The following is a 24,897-nucleotide window of genomic DNA, read 5'->3' as shown; positions in this document are numbered from 1 at the left end:
CTCAATCAAGCTACATCCCACGTGGTAACAGCTAGCTAGCAAAAGCTAGCAGAAGGTGTTAACAAGTTATAAACTGTGTACATTGCTTTAGGCTACTATCTGCTGGTTGCCTGAAATATCATAATAAATATCAAACATATTCACTCCAGTAATATAATCAAAACGTACCTGAAAGCATGCAGTCCTTTGGCTCGGACAGTGCAGTGGTGTTGGCAGTAGCGTGGGCTGCACATGTGATGGGAGAATGCACTGTGCATGCAGAGCGTTGCAATTTTACTGAATTCTTTCTTTCACTTGACTTCACTTCACATGTGATGGAAGAGTGCGCTGCTGAATGCAGTGCATGGTTACAGTTCAATGAAAAGGGCATCCTTTTAACCAAAACCTGCCATAAGATGTGGTGTTGCTTTTTATGTGTATGTTCCCCCCAAATAAGTTCACTGTTAAAAGGTGTGATTTTTATATTGAAATTGTGCAAAATTCCCCAAATTCCTGAGCTTAACATGCCTTGGAAATTTTCCGGAAATGTACTGACCCTTTGCAACCCTAGTGATGACTATGACATTGTTGCGTTGATGGAATTAGTGCCGCAGTGGAAATGTACATTATGCTGAATTCATCAAGACAGTTAGTGAAGATAAAGGAAGTTTTAACTTTTCATTAACCGGGAAACAGGGAAAATTATTTGAGAATTTACAGTATTCCACTTTTGTCTGACCCCAGTGTGCAGTGGGATTTAAATGTTAAAATATCACAGGTCCAAGGTGCATACCATGTAATCGCAACACCCCTGGTTTGATTTGGGTTGTCATCAAATATTATCATAGTATGATAAACTTTTATACAGACGGCATGTGCTTGTATTTATATCCTGCAGTACCGTGTTACAGTTCCACACCAAGTGCATAAGTCTATACAGTGGAATGAGTCTGCTGCACAGTAAATTGTTACTTACATATGTGTTTTTAATATGACCAAGTCTGCTATACTATCAGAAAGCAAAGCTGCTTTGCCGACAGATTTGGAGACCAATAGTCTGGAGTTTCTAGCTTTTGCATCCAAATTAGTAATTAATAATTACTGGAAATTCTTGCTAACTCTGATGTTCTCTTTTGCCAAGTTTTTCCAAAAACTTGAAAGCATTCAGAGTCTGTTTCATAGTTTTGGTATCAGCAGAAAAATATATGCATATAGAATAAACTCCCCTAGACCAGAGAAGTGATGTATTTTGCAGTGTTGCTGTCTCCTCCAAAGGCCTGAATAGGAGCAACGTTCCCCTGTGGCTGATGGTCTTACCACTGATTGGACTACGATATGTTTTCCTCTCAAACTGGTACATTAAGTTACATAATTACAAGCACTGATGTAGGAAAAGACCATTTTGAAATATATTGTACTGTATGTTATAGTTTGATAGGTTATTGACATTGGGGGAATGTATAAAATGAGTATAAAAGTTCATTGTAAATTGAGTTTGTAGTTAAAAATGTTCAGAATCATAGTAAATATGAAGTTTGGGTGGCAGGTAGAAGGAATTTAATAATATTAATATAATAGGATAACAGGATTTTGCCACTAAATATTTAGAGTTGCGGTGGGGAGAATAAACTCACATTTAATTAAAACATATGTAGGGTAGCGTTTGTGTTCAAGCAGGGTGAAGTTCATTGTCACTTAGATATATGCACTGAAATATACAGACAAAAATAACGTTTCACAAAGTTAAGAAGAGTTACAATTAAAATCAGCAAATGTGTATACACCTAAAACACACGGATAAAACGACATTTTGCCAGACAGGCTAAATGGCCCTGGAGGATGAGACTGACACAGCTGTTCAGGCTGTTGTAAGTTGACTTACAGAAATGACTCTTAAACTGACATATTCAATTGAAAAACGTGAAGTACAGCCACAACATGAACACAATGTCAGGCTAAATGAATAAAGTGAAACAAAATGGAAATTTAGTCTGACAGGCTAGCATTAACGTTCAGCAACAACAGAAATTAGAGTTTAAAGTTTCAAGTCTCACTTTCATAGCCTAGTGAGATGAGCTGGCTGCCTGGAAGGTGGAAAGTGGCTGGCAGTAATGATATATTCAGAGTCCGAAGATCAGGAAGGCACACAGCCCCCCTGCTGGACCCCCTGCAGTTTGCCTACCAGGCATCAGTGGATGCAGTCAACATGGGACTGCACTGCATGCTGCAACACTTCGACTCCCCAGGGACATACGCAAGGATCCTGTTTGTGGACTTCAGCTCGGCATTCACCACCATCATTCCAGAAGTCCTCCGCTCCAAACTCACCCAGCTCACTGTGCCAGCCCCCACCTGTCAGACAAACTTCCTGACAGACAGGAGGCAGCAGGCGAGGCTGGGGAAAATCACATCCAGCACCCAGACAATCAGCACTGACGCCCCCCAGTGATATGTGCTCTCCCCTCACTGCTCTTCTCCCTCTACACCAACAACCTCACCTCAGGAGACCCGTCTACCAAACTCCTGAAGTTTGCAGACAACACAACAGTCATCGAGTCTGCATTCAGACGGCAGGTTGAACAGCCCGCCCTGCAGTCAGAACAAGCGCAACTGTGGAGATGACAGCGGACTTCAGGAGGAGCCCCCCAACACTGCCCCCCATCACCATATCCAACAGCACTGTGTCTGCTGTGGAAGCCTTCAGGTTTCTGGGCTCCACAATCTCCCAGGACCTAAAGAGGGTGTCCAACATCAGCACCATCATCAGAAAGGGCCAGCAGAGGATGAACTTCCTGTTCCAGCTCAGGAGGAGCTGCTGATCCAGTTCTACTCTGCAGTAATCCAGTCTGTCCTCTGCGCAGCCATCGCTGTCTGGATCGGCCACCAGACAGGACAGGAACAGACTAACGGACAGTCGGGACCGCAGAAGAGATCATCTGTGCTGACCGGCCCTCCATTCAGGACTTATACCCGTCCAGAGTCAGGAAACATCACTGCAGATCCAACACACCCTGGACTCAACCTGTTCCACCTTCTCCCCTCTGGGAGGCGCTACAGAGCACTGTACGCCAAAACACCCAGACACAGGAGCAGTTTCTACCCACAGGCCATCGCTCTGAACAGTTAACACCAGTCACACAGTGTCAGGAACAACCCCTGTGCAACAACCCTGTAAATGATAAATTGTGTTTTATAGTTTAAATACACACTGTTTTTTTAACACGTACATATCATCGTCAAATGTTAATCTGAGCATGATGTATATAATGTATATTGACATGTATACATGCATACACTGTCATGTCCACCCACACATATACAGTATATAAAGTAACCTATTTATTTCAGCACCCTGCACAGTTGTATTGTTGTTTACAACTTACAGAAACAGTTTGACTTGTATATAGACATTGTATGTTGTTGTTCATTGTTGCTTTTATATGTATATACTTTATATATATATTTATATTGTTTTTCACCAAGTTATGTACTTAATAGTTACATGTTTATGTTTACCTTGGTTCAGCTATGTTGTCCTTGTTCTTGTCTATTTCTGTGTAAGTACATAGAGCGCAACGAGAAACTGAGTCAAATTCCTTGCACGTGTAGACATACTTGGCCAATAAAGCTGATTCTGATTCTGATAAAGCATGTGCATTTGTATTAAATGAACTAAAACATGCACAGTCATGGTATGGTCCTTCAGTCCATGCCTGCTCATTGTATAGATGATGCAGACCAGGTTATTCGTCTCTCTGCTGAATGCAAAGGTTAAATGAGGTGAATGAAGGCTGTGATGCTCTACCCATCCAGGTGACGAATGGTGATAGGCACTCAGAGTGACAGCAACCATAATATATCTCCCTGTGGACTCATAAGGTCAAAGCCACAGTCCTAGAGAATCAGGGCATTCATTTTGTGATTAGCAGCTAATGGCTGTAATGATAACGAACTCATTACTTCATGTTCCCAGGTCAAAGCAAAAGTGAAAGTGAAGCAGAGTTCTGTTCAGTTGAATTAAATTTTGTTTATATAGCGCCAATTCATAACAGAAGTTATCTCACTGCACTTTTCCTATAGAGCAGGTCTAAACCGTACTCTTTATAATATTAATTACAGGGACCCAACAAATCCCACCATGAGCAAGCATTTGGCGACAGTGGCAAGGGAAAACTTCCTTTAAGAGGCAGAAACCTTGAGCAGAACCAGACTCAATGGTGGGCGGCCATCTGCCGCTGCCATGTTAGGTTGAGAGAGAGAGAGAGAGAGAGAGATGGGGAGAGAGAGGTACCACCAAATACCACCTAGAATTTTTAAAATTGTAGTGTTAATATTAATACATTAATAATGATAGGAATGATAGTCAAAGGAATAATAATGACAATAATAGTAACAGAGCCAATAACAACAACTGTAGTAGCAGTTGTCGAGCAGGAACACGGGGGCAGCAGGTGGCCCACAACCACAGATCCAGACTCTGCAGCTCCGGAGGTAGAAATACCTGCTTGTTCTGTTAACAAAAGTAGTTTGATAATTAAAGACAGTCAAGCGCACCATACATGTCATGGCACACACATATACACAGATAATTAAACTGGTTCCTATTCAACACACCCTGATTAAAGGCATTGATTCACTGGCTGCTGGATGTGCAGGTGTTTATGTGGAATGCATCATGCCTTCTAAATCCTGCCTATTAAATCAAATAATGATTCATTTCTTACACTGCACTGTAACGTTTACTCTCCTGTTTTATCTTCTGTTTATTTCTGTCTATTTCACTCTTTTTAATTGTATTTAAATGTATTTTTATATTGCCCTATGTTGCTTTTATGTTTTATGTAAAGGACTGTGAATTCCCTTGTTGTTGAAATGTGCTATACAAATAAACTTGCCTTGCCTTCAGTCCTTGTTCTTATCCAGTTTTCTTCACTGTATTAGGTTCATGTAAGTACTGTAAGTAACCACATTAAAATGTATGAGTGGGTGCTATGTGTAACTGAGTCAGGCCTAAATGTCAAGCAACTCCCTAATCAAACTCACAGGTTTAAAATCAGCTGTTGTTTTTGTTATCTTGATTGGTGCAAAGGAATGTCTTTCTTAGCATAAAACACAACAGGCATGTTTTCTGCTAAGCTCGTCTCCTGCTGCAATATAGGAAGGTCTGGCCACTGCAAGATTCATGAGTCACTTATTGGTTTAAAGAATTATTCATTTATTCAGTTATTTGCACATTTATTAGTTTCTGCAAAGTTCAGTTGATTTGTGCTGCTGTCTTCCTGTATAACAAAAGAAGAAAATGTCCTTAGCTCATTTGTAGCAGTACTTTCTTACCTGACCTGTCCAGCATCACTGGAATGTTGTCTGGATTCTATGGCTCTTACCACTGAATTTCTTATTATTGGTTGCTTTATATTTTTGTGATTTAGAAACTGAATCCTATGCTTTGTTTCCGTTGCCCTTGAACATTCCCATTCTGATTACCAGTGCATTATGGTGTACTAACAAAACTGACTGACTGCAATTCAAACAGATTATTCAACACTGCCCACGACCACAAGGGCTACCAATAATAGGGTGGGATTAAATACCTTGATGCATCCTGTTCTAACACAACAGTGGTGGCCTAAAGGTTAGAGAACTTCGCCGGTTTACTCCCCAAGACCGGCAGGATAAATCTGGGTGGGGAAAGTGAAAAGCAGTACTTGCCCCTCCCTCATTACCACCACTGAGGTGCCCATGAGCAACCCCCAGCTGCTCCAGTGGAGCTGCTCAGTGGCCAGCAGCTCAGACTGTGGTTGCACTGGACAGCGTCCAGGTGTGAATGTGTGAATGTGATCAGGCAAAAAAGAGCACTGCTCTCAGTGAAACTCCCCCTGAATAAATAAAGGTGAAATTGAAGATTACTTGAGGTTCTTAACATTTTAGTCTGTTCAGTTCCAGTTTGTGGAAGCAGAAGGGTTAAAGGATAGGTTCTGAAGTCTATCTTAATGCAATGCTCACATATTATAGGTGTGTTGAAGAGTTATTGGTTGCTGTAATCATTCCCCCTTTTCCTTACTAGCCATGAAGTGATCCCTTAGTATCGTGACTCCACTGCTCAGTAGTCTGAGTTAGCTAAATTAAGTTCGTATCTTCCAAAGTCTCTTTAGTACGGAATTCCCAGTTTGTGTTCCCCCGGACACTGTTTCCTTGCTGAGCCGTGTGGAACACAGGGATACGACCTGGTAGTCACATGTAGGTTTGTTGCCGGGACAGAACACAAAATACCCATTTGAGTCTCATATTAGCTTCTGCTGAACTTTGGAATTCATTTTTGCACAGAACCGGAACTGTGGGTTTTGTCCCCATCTTTCACGGTGTAGTTACTTTAAAAAGGGATCGCTTCACAGCCATTATAGACAAGTGATCTATAACTCTTTCAACAAACATATGGCACGTGAGTAATGCGTTTCAGATTGTCTTTCATTCATGGATCCATGAAGGATGAAGACCACAAGCATTTTGCGTGGTTAACGGTGAGTTTGTAGGTGAGTAATACACAAAAGTGTATTTAAGATAGAAAAATCCTAACCTATCCTTTAAGGGGAGCCTTAATCTACTGTTGCACACATCAGAAATTAGTCTGTGGCAAGGTGATAAAGTGGCTTAATGGAATGTCTTTTAGCTGAAGGAGTTTGGGGTCAACAAGCATCTGTTCTGCTGAAGTGTCCTTAAGCTGACACTGATTCTTTGTCAGATTCAGGGTACAACTGTACTTAAGCTCTACAGTTACAGTAAGCTCCCTACCTGAAAATCAAGTATCCAGTTCGGACATTGGATTTTCCCTGGATGACTGCTGTCCAGACAGGCCATTATTTGTGGCAGTGTATATTGAACTTTCTTAGGTTATTAGTGCAATGGAGCAGCAATCTTTACTGTTCCACTCCATTTTTATAAAATGTTAAAGGACCATACATGTGTTTTGCTAATTTCAGTCTATTGTGGTGCATTCAAAAGAAGCTCCAACATGGAGCACTTCAGAGTCAAGCACAAACAAAATACTTGAAGCAAGTGCACAGAAATAACACAATAATGCTTAAAACATGCAATGTACTTATATAGCGCCATTCTAGCCTTCTGAACACTCAAAGCGCTTCACACACTACATATCACATTCACCCCATTCACACACTGATGGCAGATGCTAACTGCTCATCAGTTCAAGGAAATTAACTAATCATTCACACACACTGAAGGCACAGACCTCGGGAGCAATTTGAGGTTCAGTGTCTTGCCCAAGGACACTTCGACATGTGGGTTGAGGAAAGCCGGGATCGAACAGCTCTACCACCAAGCCACAGCCGCCTATCTATAAATGAATATGAGTGATTCTTACACTGTCCACAGCTGCTTTATAGCCAACTGTATGAAAAGCTTCTCCTTCATTAAATCAGGCGCAAATGACAGCAGGCTGTTACAAATATACATCATGCCTGTTTCAGCGTCTTTACATTGGCTCCCCATTTGCTTTAGGATTGATTGAAGATCTTATCGATTACTTCTAAGGCTCTTCATGGCCTGGCTCCAGACTATATTTTAGACCTTGTAATCCCTTATGAACCTTCACGTAGTTTGAGATCTTCGGGCAGGGGTGTCCTGTCTGTTCCTGAGTCCAGGATGAAAACTTATGGGGACAGAGCTTTTGCCTGAAATCCTGATCTTACCTGAGCTGTCTGTTTATTTTATTGTTTTTTAATTTATCATTATTATCTCATTTTATTTTTGCCCTTCATGTATTTTATTATTCACTGTGGTATTTTATTTCTATATCTTTGAAGTACTTTGTTTTGATAAGTGCTCTATGAATAAAGTTTATTATTCTTATTATTATTGCAAGGTAACCACACACCTCTACACACATCAGACTGGTCAGTTATGACGCAGTATTCTGCCGCAGCAGATTACTGACGCTCATTAATCCCGTGCGTCACAGCCTCCCTTCCAACTTTCAGCGGTTCATGTTTTATTCTTGAAATGCATAACTGTGCAAACACTTCAAGACACTTAAGATATGACAACCATTTACAACGTGAAATACAGTAGAATTATGACTGAAATAGCGCTGGATTGATGCGATCGTATGAACTGCTTCACCAAACAAATTTTTTCTTTATTGGTTGAGCTGTCGTCATGCATCGCTGTGATTGGCTCAGCTGTTTCAGAGCAATGAGACCAGTGATGTGACTGACTGAGTGTATTTATTCATCACCACACCCTCCGATCTACATTCACTTCACCCAACCCTTTTGCACCTTGCGCTGCTACACATACATGAACCAAAATAGTGAGTGAGCTTGGACACGCCCACTTGTTGTTGCACTTGCATGATTAAAATAGGGCCCTTGATGTGGTTTGGCAATCAGCTCAAGACCCAGATATCAGAGCTTCCCACTAGTTCATAAATTCACAACACAAATAAATTGCCTGTTTAGGATCCAGATCCAGATCAAAACCTGACACACTCACCTCTGACCTCCCCGTAATGGGGGGGAAAGAAAAGAGCCATGATCTGTGGTGATTAGTGAATACTCATTTCTTAGTGGTTTGTCTGTTTTCTCTCCAAGTGTTACTTCCTACCAGACCTTACCCAGGAACATGCCCAGCCACCGCGCTCAGATTGTGCCCCGCTACCCAGAAGGCTATCGCACGCTGCCCCGCAACAGCATGATGAGGCCCGACAGCATCTGCAGCGTGGCGGGCTCTGTTTATGACCGGGCCCTCCGTCCCGCCTCCACCACCACTGTCACCACAGCGGAGAAGAGGAGGTCAATGAGGGACGACACCATGTGGCAGCTGTATGAGTGGCAGCAGAGGCAGGCCTTCTCTAGGCAAAGTCTGGCTCAGCCAACAGGTACAGATATAATACTACTGTCCTCCGGTAAGAGCAGTAACAGGGTAGTTTTTTCTTTCAAGTGCAAATTTGCCATACTAGCCTAAAGTTGGCTCAGAAAACTAGGTGTCTGGCTATAATTTCTTAAGACTTCTTTTCCTTGCCATTCCAGTTTGTCAGTTAGTGCTAGTTATGTGGCCTTGTTATTCTGTTAGCAACAATTTGAGACTGGGTCACAGCAGATTTTGGTAGCAGCCTCCCGGCACCCTGAATGCCTGAAAACAGCTGTACTACTACTACTACTACTACTACTGCTGCTACTACTACAGAAAGGAAAACCTTGTGTCCCAAAAAGCATTTTCCCCATAGACCACCATTATAAAAGAGTCTGTAAACTGTCAACAGGACACCTCCAATGGCAAACAAGGTTAATTATTGGTTTAATTTTTTGTAACACTTTCCCAAAGCCAACAAAAGCTATTTTTATGTGTCACATCATCTCAGTGTAAAGTCAATGGGACAAGCAGGCGGGCCCACGGCTCATTGATCCCTGGTGCCGCCTAGTGTGTGGGTCCTTTTGGGTACAATTGCCGTCTGGTCTGATTATGCTTAGATACAGTTTTTTTTTTTTTACAGTCCACCTTTCATATGTCTCTAATATTTAGTTTGTTCAGTATTGATTTTGCAGGATGACTGCCACCATCATTACTTGTATTAGTGTGTTGCAAAAGTGTGTTAGTATTAGGCATGCTTTTAGGCTTTTATCTTATGTCGTGATTATTTTCAAATGGCCAACCTCTCTATTTTGGAATATTCAATTCAATTCAATTTTATTTATATAGTGCCAATTCATAACAGAAGTTATCTCATTGCAGTTTTCCTATAGAGCAGGTCTAGACTGAATATAACTTCAGTTTCATGACCATCACAGAAAATGTTGTAGGCAACGAAAGCTTCTGACTCCACTGTGACTTTCTTTTCTCCTCCGTTGTTGTGCTTCCAGCTGTGGGTCATTATGGCACCCTACCCAGCACCAAGACAATGGGCAACATCTCTGAACATGCCATTACACACTCCATCCCCACCTCACCGTCTCACGGCTCCCTGGCTCTCTACAGCACCTTATCCCCTCCTCGCCAGCAGGTCGCTCACAACCCCAGCAGCTCCCAATCCGAGGTGTCCTCGCCGGTCTTTAGGGGGGATGTGACGCTGGACCTCCGGCACAGGACACACCTTGCCAAGGTATTCGACTCAAATAATGATAATAATAATAATGATAATACACTTCATATATACAGCACATTTCATACAATAATATGTTAAGTGTGCTCTGTTTAGGCCAAAATCTCTGTTCTGTCCTTATTTAACTGGAGAAAATTTGAGCCACTGAATCACAAATTTATGACATGCAGTTTACGAGATTGTGGACATGGCTCAGTCAGATCATCAGATGAAGCAGAGATACAGAATTGTGTGTCATCTGCATAGTAATGGAAACAGATGTAATGTTTGTGGCTAATAGAACCTAATGGCAGCATTACACTACAAGAAATATTTGCTATTACATATATATATATTAGACTGTTTAATTTTGACACTTCCTATTTCAAAAGCTTGAAAATATTTAGTTTCATCCTAAATAAAAAATTTAGCAAAAGGACCATTACTCTTTCCTGCCTTCCTCCAAAATTCAAAACTGATCCACTGAAAATGTCCATATCTTGTGTACAGTTAATTGCTAACACAGCAGTCAGTCCAAATCTCAGTGACAAATACAATGTATTTCCTGTAGCTGCTTCACAATAAAAGCCTTCATGTGAATTTCCAATGGATTGTGTGAAATAGGAACAACAGGAAGTGATCCCATTGTATTATGATAATTTAACACAGGACATACAGGTGCGATATGTCTGTAGTAGGGCCTTTAATTCTATTTGGTAAAAATGAACAAATTGTCTTTCAACTGAAATGCTATGCAATCGACACGGACATGGGGTTCCACCGGGTTCTCCAGTTTCCCCCATCATCAAAAATATGTATATTAGTTTCATTCTTCTGTCAGTGCACTTGCCCACTGCTCCTAATACTTAGGATGGGTTAAATGCATAAACTGTATAAAATATGGATGTAGCCTCCGTGACATCACCCATAGGTTTCTGAAGAGCCAGTGTGAAGCTCAGTGTGGTGGTTCCAGTCGGCGGCGGCTCCCGGCTAATCCAACAATGGGCAAAGAGGTGGAGCGTGGGTGGAGCTGCTAGCCACCTGTGACGGCACCCACCTGTCACTCAAAGCGGCCACGTCCTTAATTATGCATAACTATAAGCCTTGATATAATTTAAACGGGTGAGTTGTATAAAAATTCACCCCCCTCACAGTTGTCATGAACGGGGAAATTAACTATAGAGACCAAACCCGTCTTTTGTACGTTTTTTTCTGCTGTAAAGTTGGGCATTTTAACATGGGGGTTAATGGAGATTGCCTCGCTTTTGGAGCCAGCCTCTGTCATGCTGCTGCCACACTTTCTCTTTCCCCCGTCAGCTGTAGAGAATATCGATAAATTGCAGAGAATAATGAAATTTTGAAGGAGCATTTCTATTTTAACCGGCGCTGCTTTTCTAGACTTTAAGGTACTGGCTTAGCAGGAAACTCACAGACAGATTACATGCATTATAAATCATCTCACATGATGCTGTTCAGCCAATCAAATCTGTGCTTTCCGATGAGCATTGCGAGTCGAGTCAGTGAGTGAGGTACACACACAGGGAGAGTAGAGATGAGACGAGTCGGAGAAATCATTTCACATGGCGTGCTCTAAAACAGCAGACAGCGGAAACAGAGCTTTTAATCAAGAATGGACAGACTCTTACATGTCCAATCTTCCCACAGGCAGTCTCATATGTTCCGAGATCATGGCGATTATTAAAAGCAGCAATGTGAAGCGCCACTACCAGACAAAGCACAGAGCATCTTTTGAGCAGGTTAACAAGGGGGATGGATTTTTTACCATTTTGCTAACCAGATCCAGGACCAGTAGGCGCTTTGAGGGGGGATGAGGGGGAACGCCATGATGGCCATGAAGAGTCCATAGATGTTCCTTGTGATTTCCCCATGAGCGTCTCCAGAGAGAGTCAGGAAGGATACAGAGTTGAGTTTGCAGTCAGTGAATGATTCTCACTTCAGTGGATGAGTCCAATCCTCCTGTCACAAGTCTAAAGCCCAGGTCCAATCCCCGTCCCCAGGCCGTGAGCCACAGTGACACCTCAGATCAAGTTTTTACTCTGAAACACACTAGACAGCTCCCGTTTACGCACCAGGCAGCACACTCCAACGGGAGCCGACCAATACCCCCACCCCTCCTGCCGCCACACATCACTAATAGTATAACATTTTTGTCAAATGGACAGATCAGAAGAGGGCCTTGTCAATTATTGAGTCCTAAAGTTAAAGTGGTCGTATTATGCTTTTTGACTTTTCCTCTTCCCTTTATTGTGTTATGTATCTGCTGTGTGCATGTAATAGGTTTGCAAAGTGAAAAAGCCCAAAGTCCACCCCAAAGGGAGTTACCCTCCCCCACAGAAAACACTGCTCCTGAACTGCCTGAAAACAGCTTGATTGTAGTACAGCCATTACTTCTGTAATGTATCTATATAACACGCGCCATAATGCACAAATTGAGCAGTTTCCACAAGCAGGGTGCGAACTACAGGGGAGCCAGATGGAGCATGGCTCCTCTTAATTAGACATGAGCTCCCTTGAAAACACGATTTGTGAAATTCTGGGGGGGTCTCTAAAATATTGACAGTATGCTGTTTTTGCCATGCATTTCTTTTTTTCTGTATCTTCATCATCATGCGTAAAGTTAGGCTATTGATGTTTGATTCATGCATGTGGTTGATTCATCACTAATTCACTTTAATAAAGATACCAGCATGCATGCCAGTCTTGCCATCACCATCAAAGTGTGGCGGCGCAATATCGTAAACTTCACTCACTTTCAACTCAAAGATCAGAAAAAACCCAGGCCTCTGTGGTCGCTTCTGTTTTAAGGTAAGGGCTATTCCTAAATATGAAATTAAAATAACATTAGATACCCTCCAGGCAGTCACTGGGCATCACGTTGTTACTCTGATGTAGAGACAGTGCACAGTTAAAACGTTACGTATGAAAGATAAATTAGTTACAAATTAATGACTTACCACTCTGAAATGTCTTGCTCCAGTCTCGGTTGTGAAGCTGGTTCGGTTTGTTGGAACATGTACGGCTGAAGCGAGCCTTGTTTCTCAATGTTGAGATCTGATGTTTTCAGCTCTGCTCAAAGGATCAACAGACAGCAATGTTTTTAATCAACATTTTAAAGTGGAAGTAGACAACTTTTGTCTAGAATATAGTAACTTTCACCACTGCTCGTTTTAGAAATCACACATCGCAAGTTTTGCTGGAAAGGTAGACGCTGGCAGCTAATGAGTTTGCAGTAAACTGCAAGATAATGTTAGCTTACTCGCTAACCTCTGTGGGAAATTACACTAGTAAGCTAACAGGCTAGAAAAGCAGTGGAAACCGGAAGTGCAGTAGTGCCCCCGCCTTACAAAAGTTGCAACAAACTTTTAAATTAGGCATTGTAGATCTAATATGTGATCCAGCAACTGGTTTGCTTATTTCTTGTCTCAAATTTGTTCAGAAACAGATTTTGGTGGACTGCTAAGGTGACATAAATGAAAGTTTATGTAGCCTACTTCATACAACGGAACCCAACTACGCATGCTTAAACCCCATTGGCTCACAGAACTGGGGGCCTCAGGAGGGAGACCTGCAGCTGGACCCTTGTCCGCCCAACAGGCATGATCCTGGGAAAATGAAGGCTCGCTACTTAATGCTGGAAGCCAGAAACAAACATCTACGATCCATTGTCCCTTTGATCTAATCTAAACAAAGAACACGTTTTCTTGCAGTGGCATTTCTAAAATTAGCAGTGGTGAAAGTTACTATATTCTGTTATGATCAAGGAGTTGATAAGCCATGACCAGACAGCGTTGGCTAGCTAGCGCGCTAGCTAGTTGAAAAGTTGTCTGGTACAATGGAGCGTGAGTTGTTTGTGTACCTCCCCCCATATAATACTGTGAGGTGATTTGCTGAATTAAAAAATTGATTGACAGTTGGTTCAGGCAGCATATTGGTGAAATTAGTTGTTGAGTGACAGTGGATTGTAAGCCTCTGATTGGCCAAATTAAAAAATGATTGACAGTTACCACGCCCTCTCAAAGTCTCTGGTCTGCAGAGATACAAACTTGGCTGAAGCAGCTTTGTTTTGGATCACACTACTTTGCTTGTCAGGACCCGCCCTACTCTGCTTCTGATTGGCTAGTAGTCCTTAATTAGGTACTGCGCATGTGCAACTCCGAACAAAGATCGAATACAATTGAGATGCCTCACTCGGTAGCTAAAACGGAGCGTTCAAGACACAGGGTGAAAAGAGGTGCTGCAGCAATGTGCAGTGTGTGCAAAAATATGATGTTTTTTGAAAATTAAATCTAGTTTGGTTAAAAGTTTGTTAAATGCAAATTTATTTGTTTAAGAATATGAATCTAAGTAAGAATAATATGATTGGGTTAAAATGCAGGCGCAGCTATAAGGCCCTTACCATTTGAGTTCATATTGTGCTTTAGTGGTGCATACTGCCAAACAAATTTTCAATGAATCATTCCACAAAATAATTGTCACGCAGCTAACCTTAGGGGCCTCTGAGTGTCTGGGGCCCTGGAGCAGTTGCCTGCTTTGCCCGGGTGTTAATCCAGTTTTGCTGTACTGGTATAATTAAATATAAGATTAAATGGCTTTAAGAGAAATGTTTATTTTACTTTTGTCTTTTTAGTTGAACAATGTTCTGCCTAAAAACAATAAATTTCTTTTAGCCCACTGTAGCAGCTGAATTTAATTACATTGACATTAATTGAGTCCAATCATTGTTCTGTGTTTCCTAACAAAGAAAGCAGATATTGGCAAATAGATAGCAGGATGACTGAATGTTTCCTATTGTTCCTACCGTCTCATTTTAATAACGTTCCTCTTTTTTACATCAGTGAATTAATTCAGTTAAAGGGCATCACAAATGCATCTGCTTGCATTAGCTAATTAATTGCAAATCATGTATACTTACATTACTGCCTGTCATTTAGCACATACCATTATGCATGCCAGAATGCTGCGCCTCGTGTACTGACAAGAACTAGGAAAAGAGATCCCTGGAAAATCCAGAATAGAATTTAAAATCATTCTCCTCCTACAAAGCTCTTAATGGTCAGGCACCACTGTATCTTAAAGAGCTCATAGTACCCTATTAATTCAGGTCAATTCAATTTTATTTATATAGCGCCAATTCATAACACAAGTTATCTCATTGCACTTTTCCTATAGAGCAAGTCTAGACCGTACTCTATAATATTATTTACAGAGACCAAACAAATTCCACCATGAGCAAGCACTTGGTGACAGTGGGAAGGAAAAACTTCCTTTTAAGAGGCAGAAACCTTGGACAGAACCAGACTAACGCTGCCGTGTTAGGTTGAGAGAGAGAGAGAGAGGGAGAGAGAGAGAGGGAAGGGGGGAGGAGAGAGGAAGCACAATGCAAATACCACCTAGAATTTTAAAATAGTATTAATGTAATGGTAGTGGTAATATTAATATTAATATTAATAAGATAATAATAATAGGAATGACAGTCATAGGAATAATAATGACAATAATAGTAACAAAGCCAATAACAGCAACTGCAGTAGCAGTTGTCGAGCAGGAACACAGGGGCAGCAGGTGGCCCACAACCACAGATCCAGACTCTGCAGCTCCGGAGGCAGAAATACCTGCTGAAAGCAACAGAAGGAGAGAAGAGAGAAACGAGAAAGCACAAAACTACGGGAGAGAGAAGATGTCGAGTTAGTAACATGCAGTAATGGGATAAAAATGCATACAGATGGAGAGGGAGAGGAGGAGAGAGGTGCATCACGGGAAGTCTCCCGGCAGTCTAGGCCTATAGCAGCATAACTAAGGGAGTGTTCTAGTGGGGGTAATATTACCCCCACTAGAACACTGCGCTCCCAGAATCCATGGTTACTTGTGGTTTCTAGAGTCTCCAAAAGTAGAATGGGAGCCAGAGCCTTCAGTTATCAAGCTCCTCTCCTGTGGAATCAGATCCCAGTTTGGGTTCGGGAGGCAGACACCATCTCCACATTTAAGAGTAGGCTTAAGACTTTCCTCTGATAAAGCTTATAGCTAGGGCTGGCTTGGGTGAGTCCTGAACCATCCCTTAGTTATGCTGCTATAGGCCTAGACTGCCGGGAGACTTCCCATGATGCACCTCTTTCCTCTCTCCTCCTCTAAAACAGTTGAAATACTTTAAGGTAATGGAAAAATGGTTGTAATAGGTAGCTCAAAAATAATAACTGGTTGAAATAGCTAAAATGAATGATAAATGGAAACCAGCTTCTGCCACACTTCTGCCAAGTGGTAGTATAGTACAAATGCCAAAACAACCTAAACATGGACAGTTCAATGTATATATATATTTCCAATATTATATAATTAATAGTTAATAGTATTATTAATATCCAATGAACACATTTGTAATATAATGGGTGGTGTCAATGAAGGGGTACTTGAGTTCATCTCACAGGGCTGTGAGGGTACATCTGACAAAAAGGTTGGGAGTCGCTGCTTTAAATTATTTGAAATGAATTGAACTGAGTCACAATCACCTGAACTGAAATGAGTGAAACTGATATGTACCTTCAATTCATTCCATTCTCATCCCTCTCCCCCACAGTACGGCTACCCACCTGACCGACGGTCCATCGCAGCTGGCGTCCCTCCTCAGACCATCACCCCACAGTCCCTGCAAGGCAAAACAGTGAGTGTTACAGTGCACCCCCCTCCCCCCACACACTCCATACTATGAGATTCAACCGACTGCCCCCTGGCTTTCAGTAAACTCTTACAAAGAGTGAAGAGAATTGTGAGAGCCTTTACACAAATGAAAAATGGCCTCTGCTGTCCATTGCTGACATTCAACACTCAGACACTCATTGTTACACAACTCACACGTCTATCTCAGTGTTTGTTCTCAGCAGCCTCTTATTTCCGGTTTTACCACTTGTCTCAGCAGGGCCGATGTAATTATATATTACAGCACACACACACAATGCATTGTCTTTGCTCTCAAATTGAAGCAACGACAATCAAGAGTGAGGACTGATGTTTGTGTTTGAAGCAAGCTGTGAATAATATTGTGATTGCTTGACAGCAGTCGAGTGCCTCTGCAGTTTAATGAGAAAAATGTGTCCAGTAATTTTCCACACAGCTTTTGCAGTGCGCTGTTTTGTCACAGTGGCCGTGTTCCTTTATTTCACTGTCACAAGGGATGATATGCTGAGTGTGTGAGACCTACCTGTCTCTGTATTTGTGTCTGTAGGCACGTGTTCATATGCACCAATCCATCCATAAATCTATAACTGAAATCACTCTTTACCCTCGTCTAGCAGTTTTTTAAACTGATAATAACATTGAATCTAGATGGTGGTAACACAAAGATATTTTGACCCAGATTGCTGACATGAAATGAATCAAGCAGCTAACAGGCCAGTGGCCAGTAGCAAAGTCATAAGATCAGTGAAAGGCTACCACAATTTCAGGAACATTTCCTCTCCGATTGACATATTATATTGAATTTTCTCTAGATGCAGTATATTTCCTAGCTCACTTAGCCTCATGTCAAATGTAAGAACATTTTCAGATTTGAAGGATTGTAACAGAAGCTTTCTGGGTAGTAGTGCACACATGGAAATGGCCGGTCATACCAGTTCAGCCCTATACCTGGTTCATCCAGTTACCGGAGCTACAGTGAAATACCTGTTGAGAGTCAAATATGACTGTAGTACTGATGAGACAATGTTCCTTCATCTTTGAAACATGTAAGTTAAAGGTTCTGGCTGACTATTTTCTTCAGGCTGTTTGGAGAAAAGTGCAATCTTTTACCTTAAAGCAGCAATAATATATATTGGTCACTTGGAGCAGCACAACAAGCTGTAAACACAACATCTGACGTTATCACCTTAGACAGTTTAAATGGAGTGAATGTGTTGGCAAACAGTTGCCTGTATTCACATCCAGCAGACCAACATTAGCATTAATTTGGAGTCGTGTTTTGGCCACCAGGCAAATGTAAGTCCATTATTCACTCTCCTTTTAGCTTTGTTTTGGTCTTCACCAAGTCCTCAGGGAAATATCTGGCTCCTTAGCTAGATGCTCCACATGAGAGCGGTGAGACTGAACTAAAACAGTTTAGTTGCAGGCCATGCAACCAAAGCAGTGCGATTAAAGAGGCAAAAAAGCACCGTAGGGATGCGAGTGGGATGATAATGACCCCTCTCACATTACACATAGTCATTTGAGCCATTGTTAATATACAAATATTGTGCAGCTTTAAAGCTACACTGATTAATATTTACTACTCAATATTATTTATTACCCATGAGTCAAATGACAACATGTAATGTGAAAGGGTAACTCGCAGTGATGAACCCAGAGAGAATTTTCACTGACGTCGTAGCTTATTGTTTTGCTTTTATTGCAATCTCATTTGGTTCAGTCTCATCGCAGGCAGCTGCTTTTAGCAAACAAGCTCTGATAAACAGTACACTACCTGCCCACTAGCACCAAACGGCAGAAAGACAAAGTTTCAAAGAGTTGGTGCTAATGTTAAGCTGTATCTGCTGGATGTGTAAATAGGCAATTGTTTGCTAACATGTAAGCCAGAACAACTTCATAAAGCATTAATATCAGGGCTGTGTGTCTGTTAGCTTGTTGTGGAGTTCTTCTGCCTTGTAGTGGCCAAGAAAAAATCTATTAATGTTTTAAATTGTATCAACTAATGGCGCACGTTTCTTGAATTGTCATGAATATTTCAAATGCGAGTCTCACTTCTTGCGTATGGTTTCTGTCCCAAATCCTTCTCCGAGGCTTCCCTAAATGAATCTGAAGTTGTATCTTTTTCTTTTTTTCTTTTTTTTTACTGGACAAAAGTAGTAGTTCCTCTCCTGTTAAATGTCACCGCATCATGTTTCAACCAGTGGACGGTGTTGTTGATGTCGTTAGTGTGGCAGCTCTTCTTCTCTCCTGTGTGTTGCTCTGTGCAGCCCGAGGAGCTGACCCTGCTGCTGATCAAGCTCCGCCGGCAGCAGGCGGAGCTCAACAGCCTGCGGGAACACACAGTAGCTCAGCTAATGGCCCTGGGTATGGAGGGGCCCAACGCTAAGGTCAGCACTGAGTGTATACAGTATGTGTTTGTGCATGCAGGCATTTGTGCTTTCCCAACCAAGCAGTCAAAATCCCATAGTCTGTGTGTTTATGTGTGTCCACAAGGGGAGGTTCCTTGTGCAGGACTGTTAGTTTACTCCAAATGAAATTGCTTTTGGTGTGTTCTGAAAGGCAATACACGCACAACGACTCAAGCTGTTTCTTTTTGTGTTGGCAGTTAAATGGTCCAGACTGAAATATCTCAACCAATGTTGGATGGATTCTCATGTCATTCATGGTCCCAGCAGGATGAATCCTAATGACTTTCCACTTACCCAGTGAAATAGCCTGACATTTACCAGATACATCGGCACAAACTGTGGTTCAGACTTCATTCATGGTTCCCAGACGACGGATCCTCCTGACTTTGATGGGCCACTGACTTGCATCCACCAACAGGTTGACATGTTCAGATAAATTTGGTGCAGACGTTAATGTTGATAGATTAATTGGAATAACTTTAATAAGCCCCTTCCAACACTGACTGCTGAAGCAGTGGTTAATCAAATGGCCACCAGATCCTTACAAAGTACCACAGAACATGTTGATAAACCTTTGATAAACGTCTAAAAATATTACCACAAAATTAAGGAAAATGTGACAGGAACACAAAAATAGTGGTTTTCTTTATTTAACCTTTATTTAACCAGGAAGTCTCTTGAGATTAAAATTCATCAGAGCTTTGAACTCTCCCAGGGAGACAAAATCATTAAGCTGTAGTGTGTTCTGAAGGTTGTTCCATGACCAGTACCCTAGGAATTTACCTTAGGAACAGAACTTATAGTATTTTACCACAGAAACATATTGTAAGGGGATGCTGGCTAGCATAGAAGGAAAATTAGAAAGAAAACCACCAACTTCCCAACAAGCTTTTTTTATTGCAATAGATAAAGTTACAGTTAAATAAAGTTATTCTTCCTTTAAGACGATATTAAATCCAACAGGGGGGCAAAATTCTCGTCCTCTAAAACATCGATCAAATCCTGGTACCAGTTACACCAAACACAGTTGGCTGTGTTCACAGGTGGGAATCCAGTGAGGGACGTGTCCTAAAAGGTCCAAAGCATGAAAAGCATTGGTGAACACTCCAATTTCAATTTCATTTTGGAGTATTGTTCTGGCATTAATGTACATGCAGGCTGGTGGAGGTGTAATTGAGTCGGGGGTGTTGGGGATGGATGCATGGATTTATGGGCTTTCTTTTGCACCAGTATATGTGTGTGTTTGCGTGTGTGTATTTTTGCATGGGAACAGTACTCCTGTCCATGCATGTTGGCGTGAGGTCGGTTGTGAGGCAGGAGAGCATGGATGCATTGTAGTCGATGCATCAAACAACATGGCATCTGTTGTCTCTTTAGGTCTATGATAGTTTACTTGGAAGAATCCGAAAGTTATCTTATAATGCATGTACAATAGGTGTCAGCATGTCTGGTATACTAATTTTCAAAACTGTTATGCAGCATGTTGTCATTAGAGCCCGACCAATATGGGATTTTTGATACCGATTTTAGAGGTGAAACATTCACTGATTACCGATATGGCGGCCGATATAGTGACTTTTTTAGCTGGAATGAAAATGCACCTTTTCTTTGTGGATTTTGCACCAATATGCCTTTGCAAAGGTACTCAGAAGGCTGCAAACAAATAACTGTTATTAAAGTTAAATATTCTTTAACATGTTAATAATTTAACATATACATTGTTATTGTTACAACCAATTCTAGAAATGAACACTGAGAAAATAAAGAATAAATAAAATAAATTATAAAAAATAAATAGCTATTAAACATCAACACTGTTCAGTATCAGTCAATTGCTGAAGTAGCAGAAAATGCCATGGAAATCTAAATTGTGCTAAAGTACAGTACTAAATGTACTCAGTTGCATTCCACCACTGCTCTCTCTGTCAGCTGTGAGATTCATGCTGCAGCTTTGTTCTGATTATATTTGGCTATTAATGTAACGGTAAACAAACATTCATGGTTCGCTGCTGCCGAGTCAAGAGAGAAACGGCAAACAGCCTCTGCTATAAACGTTCCGGGGAAACGCTCCACGTATCCGGTGAAGAAACTCCTCCTGATGTTATTTATTTACTTTCCAGCGTCTCACCGACCAGGTAACGGAGTCAAAGTCAGCACTCAGCAGACTCAAACCGCCGCACCGTCGTCTGCTGAGCTGCAGAATGATGAAGAGACGCTCTGACGCTAACCTTTCAGTCTGCTGCTGACCGACAAACTATAGCTGGCTAGCTGCCTCACTAACACAGCAAACAGCTGTGGTAAGCATGAGTGGCGTGACGGCTGTCAGGGACGGGGTCATATCAGAGTTACACTGAAAGGGGAAATGTGGCTTCACTGTTTATTCACTTTCCAGCAACGTATTCCACAAACTAGTTAACGTTAGCAGCTTACCGTGAACACGCCGCTTTGACTCCACTACGTCTGCTCACAGCACTCTACTGCATGTGCTGCGCAGTGATAAGAGTATTGTAGTCATAGCGATGGCCCACATTTCCCAGCATGCCCTGCCTAGTGCTGAAAGCAGTTCAGGTTAGCTGCCTTATGTTCCAAAATACAAGTGTTACTTTCTGTTAGTGTTTGTAATGGGCCTGTACAGAACATGGTGGTTTATGTTGGTAGTTGTCATCTTTGTGCTGCTTTAAACTTTTAACCATTAGTGAGGTGGCTGTTACATTTCCTACCGTTTCAGTTTAAATAAATGTTTTGCTACGTTTTGTTGGGGCTGTATTTCGGTCGGGCCCTAGTTGTCACGTGTTTTGGGTTGAAGTTTTGTAAATGTTGTGATTCATATTTCAGAATATGTATGCTGACTCGTGACAGTTTAACAATCTGCATGTGTTAAGAGCTGACCAATAGAATATATATAATATATAGATATAAAATCATGTTGTGATATGAGACTAGGTACTGTATCATTTTGGGTTTTTGGATATGGTAACATGGTGATAATTGTTTTTTCCTGGTCTTAAAGGCTGCATTACTGTAAAGTCATCTTTTTTCTCAACTTACGAGACTGCTCCAGCTAAGTGAAGTGAGCAGTGACTCTAACATTTTTTAAATCATATCCTACGGTGGCCGACAAGGGCAATAACACTGCAACTTCAGAAAACACATGCAAACGAAGAAAACATCTTTATCAATCTGACAACACATGCGCAGCATTTAGAAACCAAATGTGTGTATTTGCAGCACGTTTGTGTGTTTGGTTGCGTTGTGTGTATTTGGTTGTGTTGTGTGTATTTGCAGTGTGTTTGTGTGTTTGGTTGTGTTGTGTGTATTTGCAGCGCGTTTGTGTGTTTGGTTGCGTTGTGTGTATTTGGTTGTGTTGTGTGTGTTTGGTTGCATTGTGTGTATTTGCAGTGTGTTTGTGTGTTTGGTTGTGTTGTGTGTATTTGGTTGTGTTGTGTGTGTTTGGTTGCGTTGTGTGTGTTTGGTTGCATTGTGTGTATTTGCAGTGTGTTTGTGTATTTGGTTGCATTGTGTGTATTTACAGTGTGTTTGTGTGTTTGGTTGTGTTGTGTGTATTTGCAGCGCGTTTGTGTGTTTGGTTGCGTTGTGTGTATTTGGTTGTGTTGTGTGTATTTGCAGTGTGTTCGTGTGTTTGGTTGTATTGTGTGTATTTGGTTGTGTGTATTTGCAGTGTGTTTGTGTGTTTGGTTGTGTTGTGTGTATTTGCAGCGCGTTTGGTTGTGTTGTGTGTATTTGCAGTGTGTTTGTGTGTTTGGTTGTGTTGTGTGTATTTGCAACGTGTTGTCTTAAGCTGCAGTGCGTTTGCCCTTGTCAGCCACCGTAGTATCCACATTACTAGTGGGATTTTCTTGGCTGGAAATATCTGCTGAAAGTATCTTCCAGCCCTCCATGTACTGCAAGTGTTAGGAACAAATTCCTCAGTAGGAACACAGACTCCAGCTGCATCTTCTCATCAGTGCTGTATGACTGTAGATAAAGTCATGACCCTTCTTATGCTGCTATTGTTCTTATGATCGTCAGTCACATCTAATAGTCTTGCAATGCTGGAAACGCAAATAAATAAATCAAATAAACTATGATTAAGGTTAGGCAAATAAAACATGTTCCTCAAGTTTATTCTCACTGACAAAGAAATACACAATGATACATAATTAAATATGCAGCGCTGCCTTTTAAATTATCCTCTGTCATCACATTCTCTGCCTTCTCTTTTTATGATCCCTTCCCTCCTGTTGAAATGTGCCTTTGACTCCCTTTTTGCTTCCCTTCCTCTGTCCTCTCCCTCCTTCTCCTGTCTGCCTCTGTTCATCTCTACCAAACATGGCCCTACTTTTCCTGCTTCTTCTCTTCCTTCTTCCTACTGCAGACTGATGTTCTTTCCCATCACCTCCAGAGGAACCTTATTTACCTGGACAGCCAGGTGAGGACTTCCTAGCTTACTCCTGTCTGTCTCATCTCCAGCTGCTACTAAATCCAAAATATAAAATTTGAATCAAACAAAACATTTTGTGAGGCATTGGACCTAGCCTTAGTAACCCTTAGTTTTCCCTTAGTGGAAGCTAACATTTACTTATGTTTCTAGACAGCATACATGCATGTACATTTATGATAATCTCTGTTCATGGCTTCTATTCCTGTCTCTATTTCTTGCCATCTTTTTTCTTTAGCTCTTTGCCTGTTTATTGAGAGTGCTTTCATCTAAACATACTATCTACTGATCTTGAAACTTCAAATTGCGTTAGCTCACGCTTCTCTTCAGCCTTACTGCAGCAGGTTTAGCTCTTTTGCCCAGTTTGAGCACTTTCCAAAATGTTTTCCAAAGGCCTGTCTTTTTTTACTGTATTGACTTTTCCAGTTAAAGGTCCAGCGTGTCAGATTTAGTGGCATGTAGCAGTGAAATTGCAGTTTGCAACCATCTGATTACCGCTCGCCTCACCCTCCCCTTCCAAGCGTGTAGGAGAAACTACGGTGGCTGCGAAAAATGTGAAAGGCCCTATCTAGAGCCAGTGTTTAGTTTGTCCATTCTGGGCTGCTGTAGAAACATGGCGGTGCAACATGGCGACCTCCGTGGAAGGGGACCCGCTCCCTCTGTAGATATAAAGGGCTGATTCTAAGGAAATGAAAACACAGCTATTCTTATTTTCAGGTGATTATACACTAATGAAAACACGCGTATAAATATCATATTCCATTTCTGCCAATAGCCCCTCCTAAATGTTACACACTGGACCTTTAAGATAGAGGACCATACTGGTGGGTTTATTTTCGTATTTTAGCACTTTAACAACATTGCTGCTGACTATTTTCCAATTCATACCTTGCTTTTTTAGATAACCTAACCTACAGGTAGCTATTTGTTTCACACGAGTTCAGTATGCCATGAAAATCGAAAAGTTGAACCTCATCTTGTTAGTCAAATTGCTGCACATTTTTTAGCTGCATTGTTCTACACAGAGCAAAACAGGATAACAGCATGACAGGCTGTAAACTTTTACAAACAGAGTCTTCTGTAAAAATGACCCATAATGGAACTGTAATGGAAAGCGAGAAGGGTGATGGAAACACAGAGCAGAGCTGCTCCGACACTCCGCTCTGGTGCTGAATCAGTAATGGCTGAAAGTCAGCTACCTACTTTTGAACCAGGCGCTGGTTAACCTCCTCTACTCTTCGGTGTGGTCTACTCTTTGGCTGACAGAGCTGTCAGCAGCCCGGCAG

The 24,897-nt window shown here is 41.5% G+C and overlaps 1 protein-coding gene across 23 annotated transcripts in view; it reads left to right on the top strand.

The window, feature by feature from the left end:
- LOC122871171 (pleckstrin homology domain-containing family A member 5-like) overlaps positions 1-24,897 on the top strand; it is a 262,530-nt gene that overhangs the window by 201,155 nt on the left and 36,478 nt on the right. For 18 of the 23 annotated variants that reach the window (XM_044185938.1, XM_044185933.1, XM_044185928.1 and 15 more), the window contains 5 exons: positions 8,586-8,872; positions 9,855-10,093; positions 16,665-16,748; positions 19,033-19,152; positions 23,549-23,602. In XM_044185938.1, the coding sequence (XP_044041873.1) occupies positions 8,586-8,872; positions 9,855-10,093; positions 16,665-16,748; positions 19,033-19,152; positions 23,549-23,602 (784 nt within the window). The remainder of the gene's footprint in view (positions 1-8,585; positions 8,873-9,854; positions 10,094-16,664; positions 16,749-19,032; positions 19,153-23,548; positions 23,603-24,897) is intronic. The other 5 variants (XM_044185937.1, XM_044185931.1, XM_044185939.1 and 2 more) reach the window with 3 other exon arrangements.

Source organism: Siniperca chuatsi, linkage group LG23 (assembly GCF_020085105.1).
Source record: "Siniperca chuatsi isolate FFG_IHB_CAS linkage group LG23, ASM2008510v1, whole genome shotgun sequence".
Classification (NCBI taxonomy): Eukaryota; Metazoa; Chordata; class Actinopteri; order Centrarchiformes; family Sinipercidae; genus Siniperca; species Siniperca chuatsi.
This window is presented reverse-complemented; position numbering and strand designations above follow the sequence as displayed.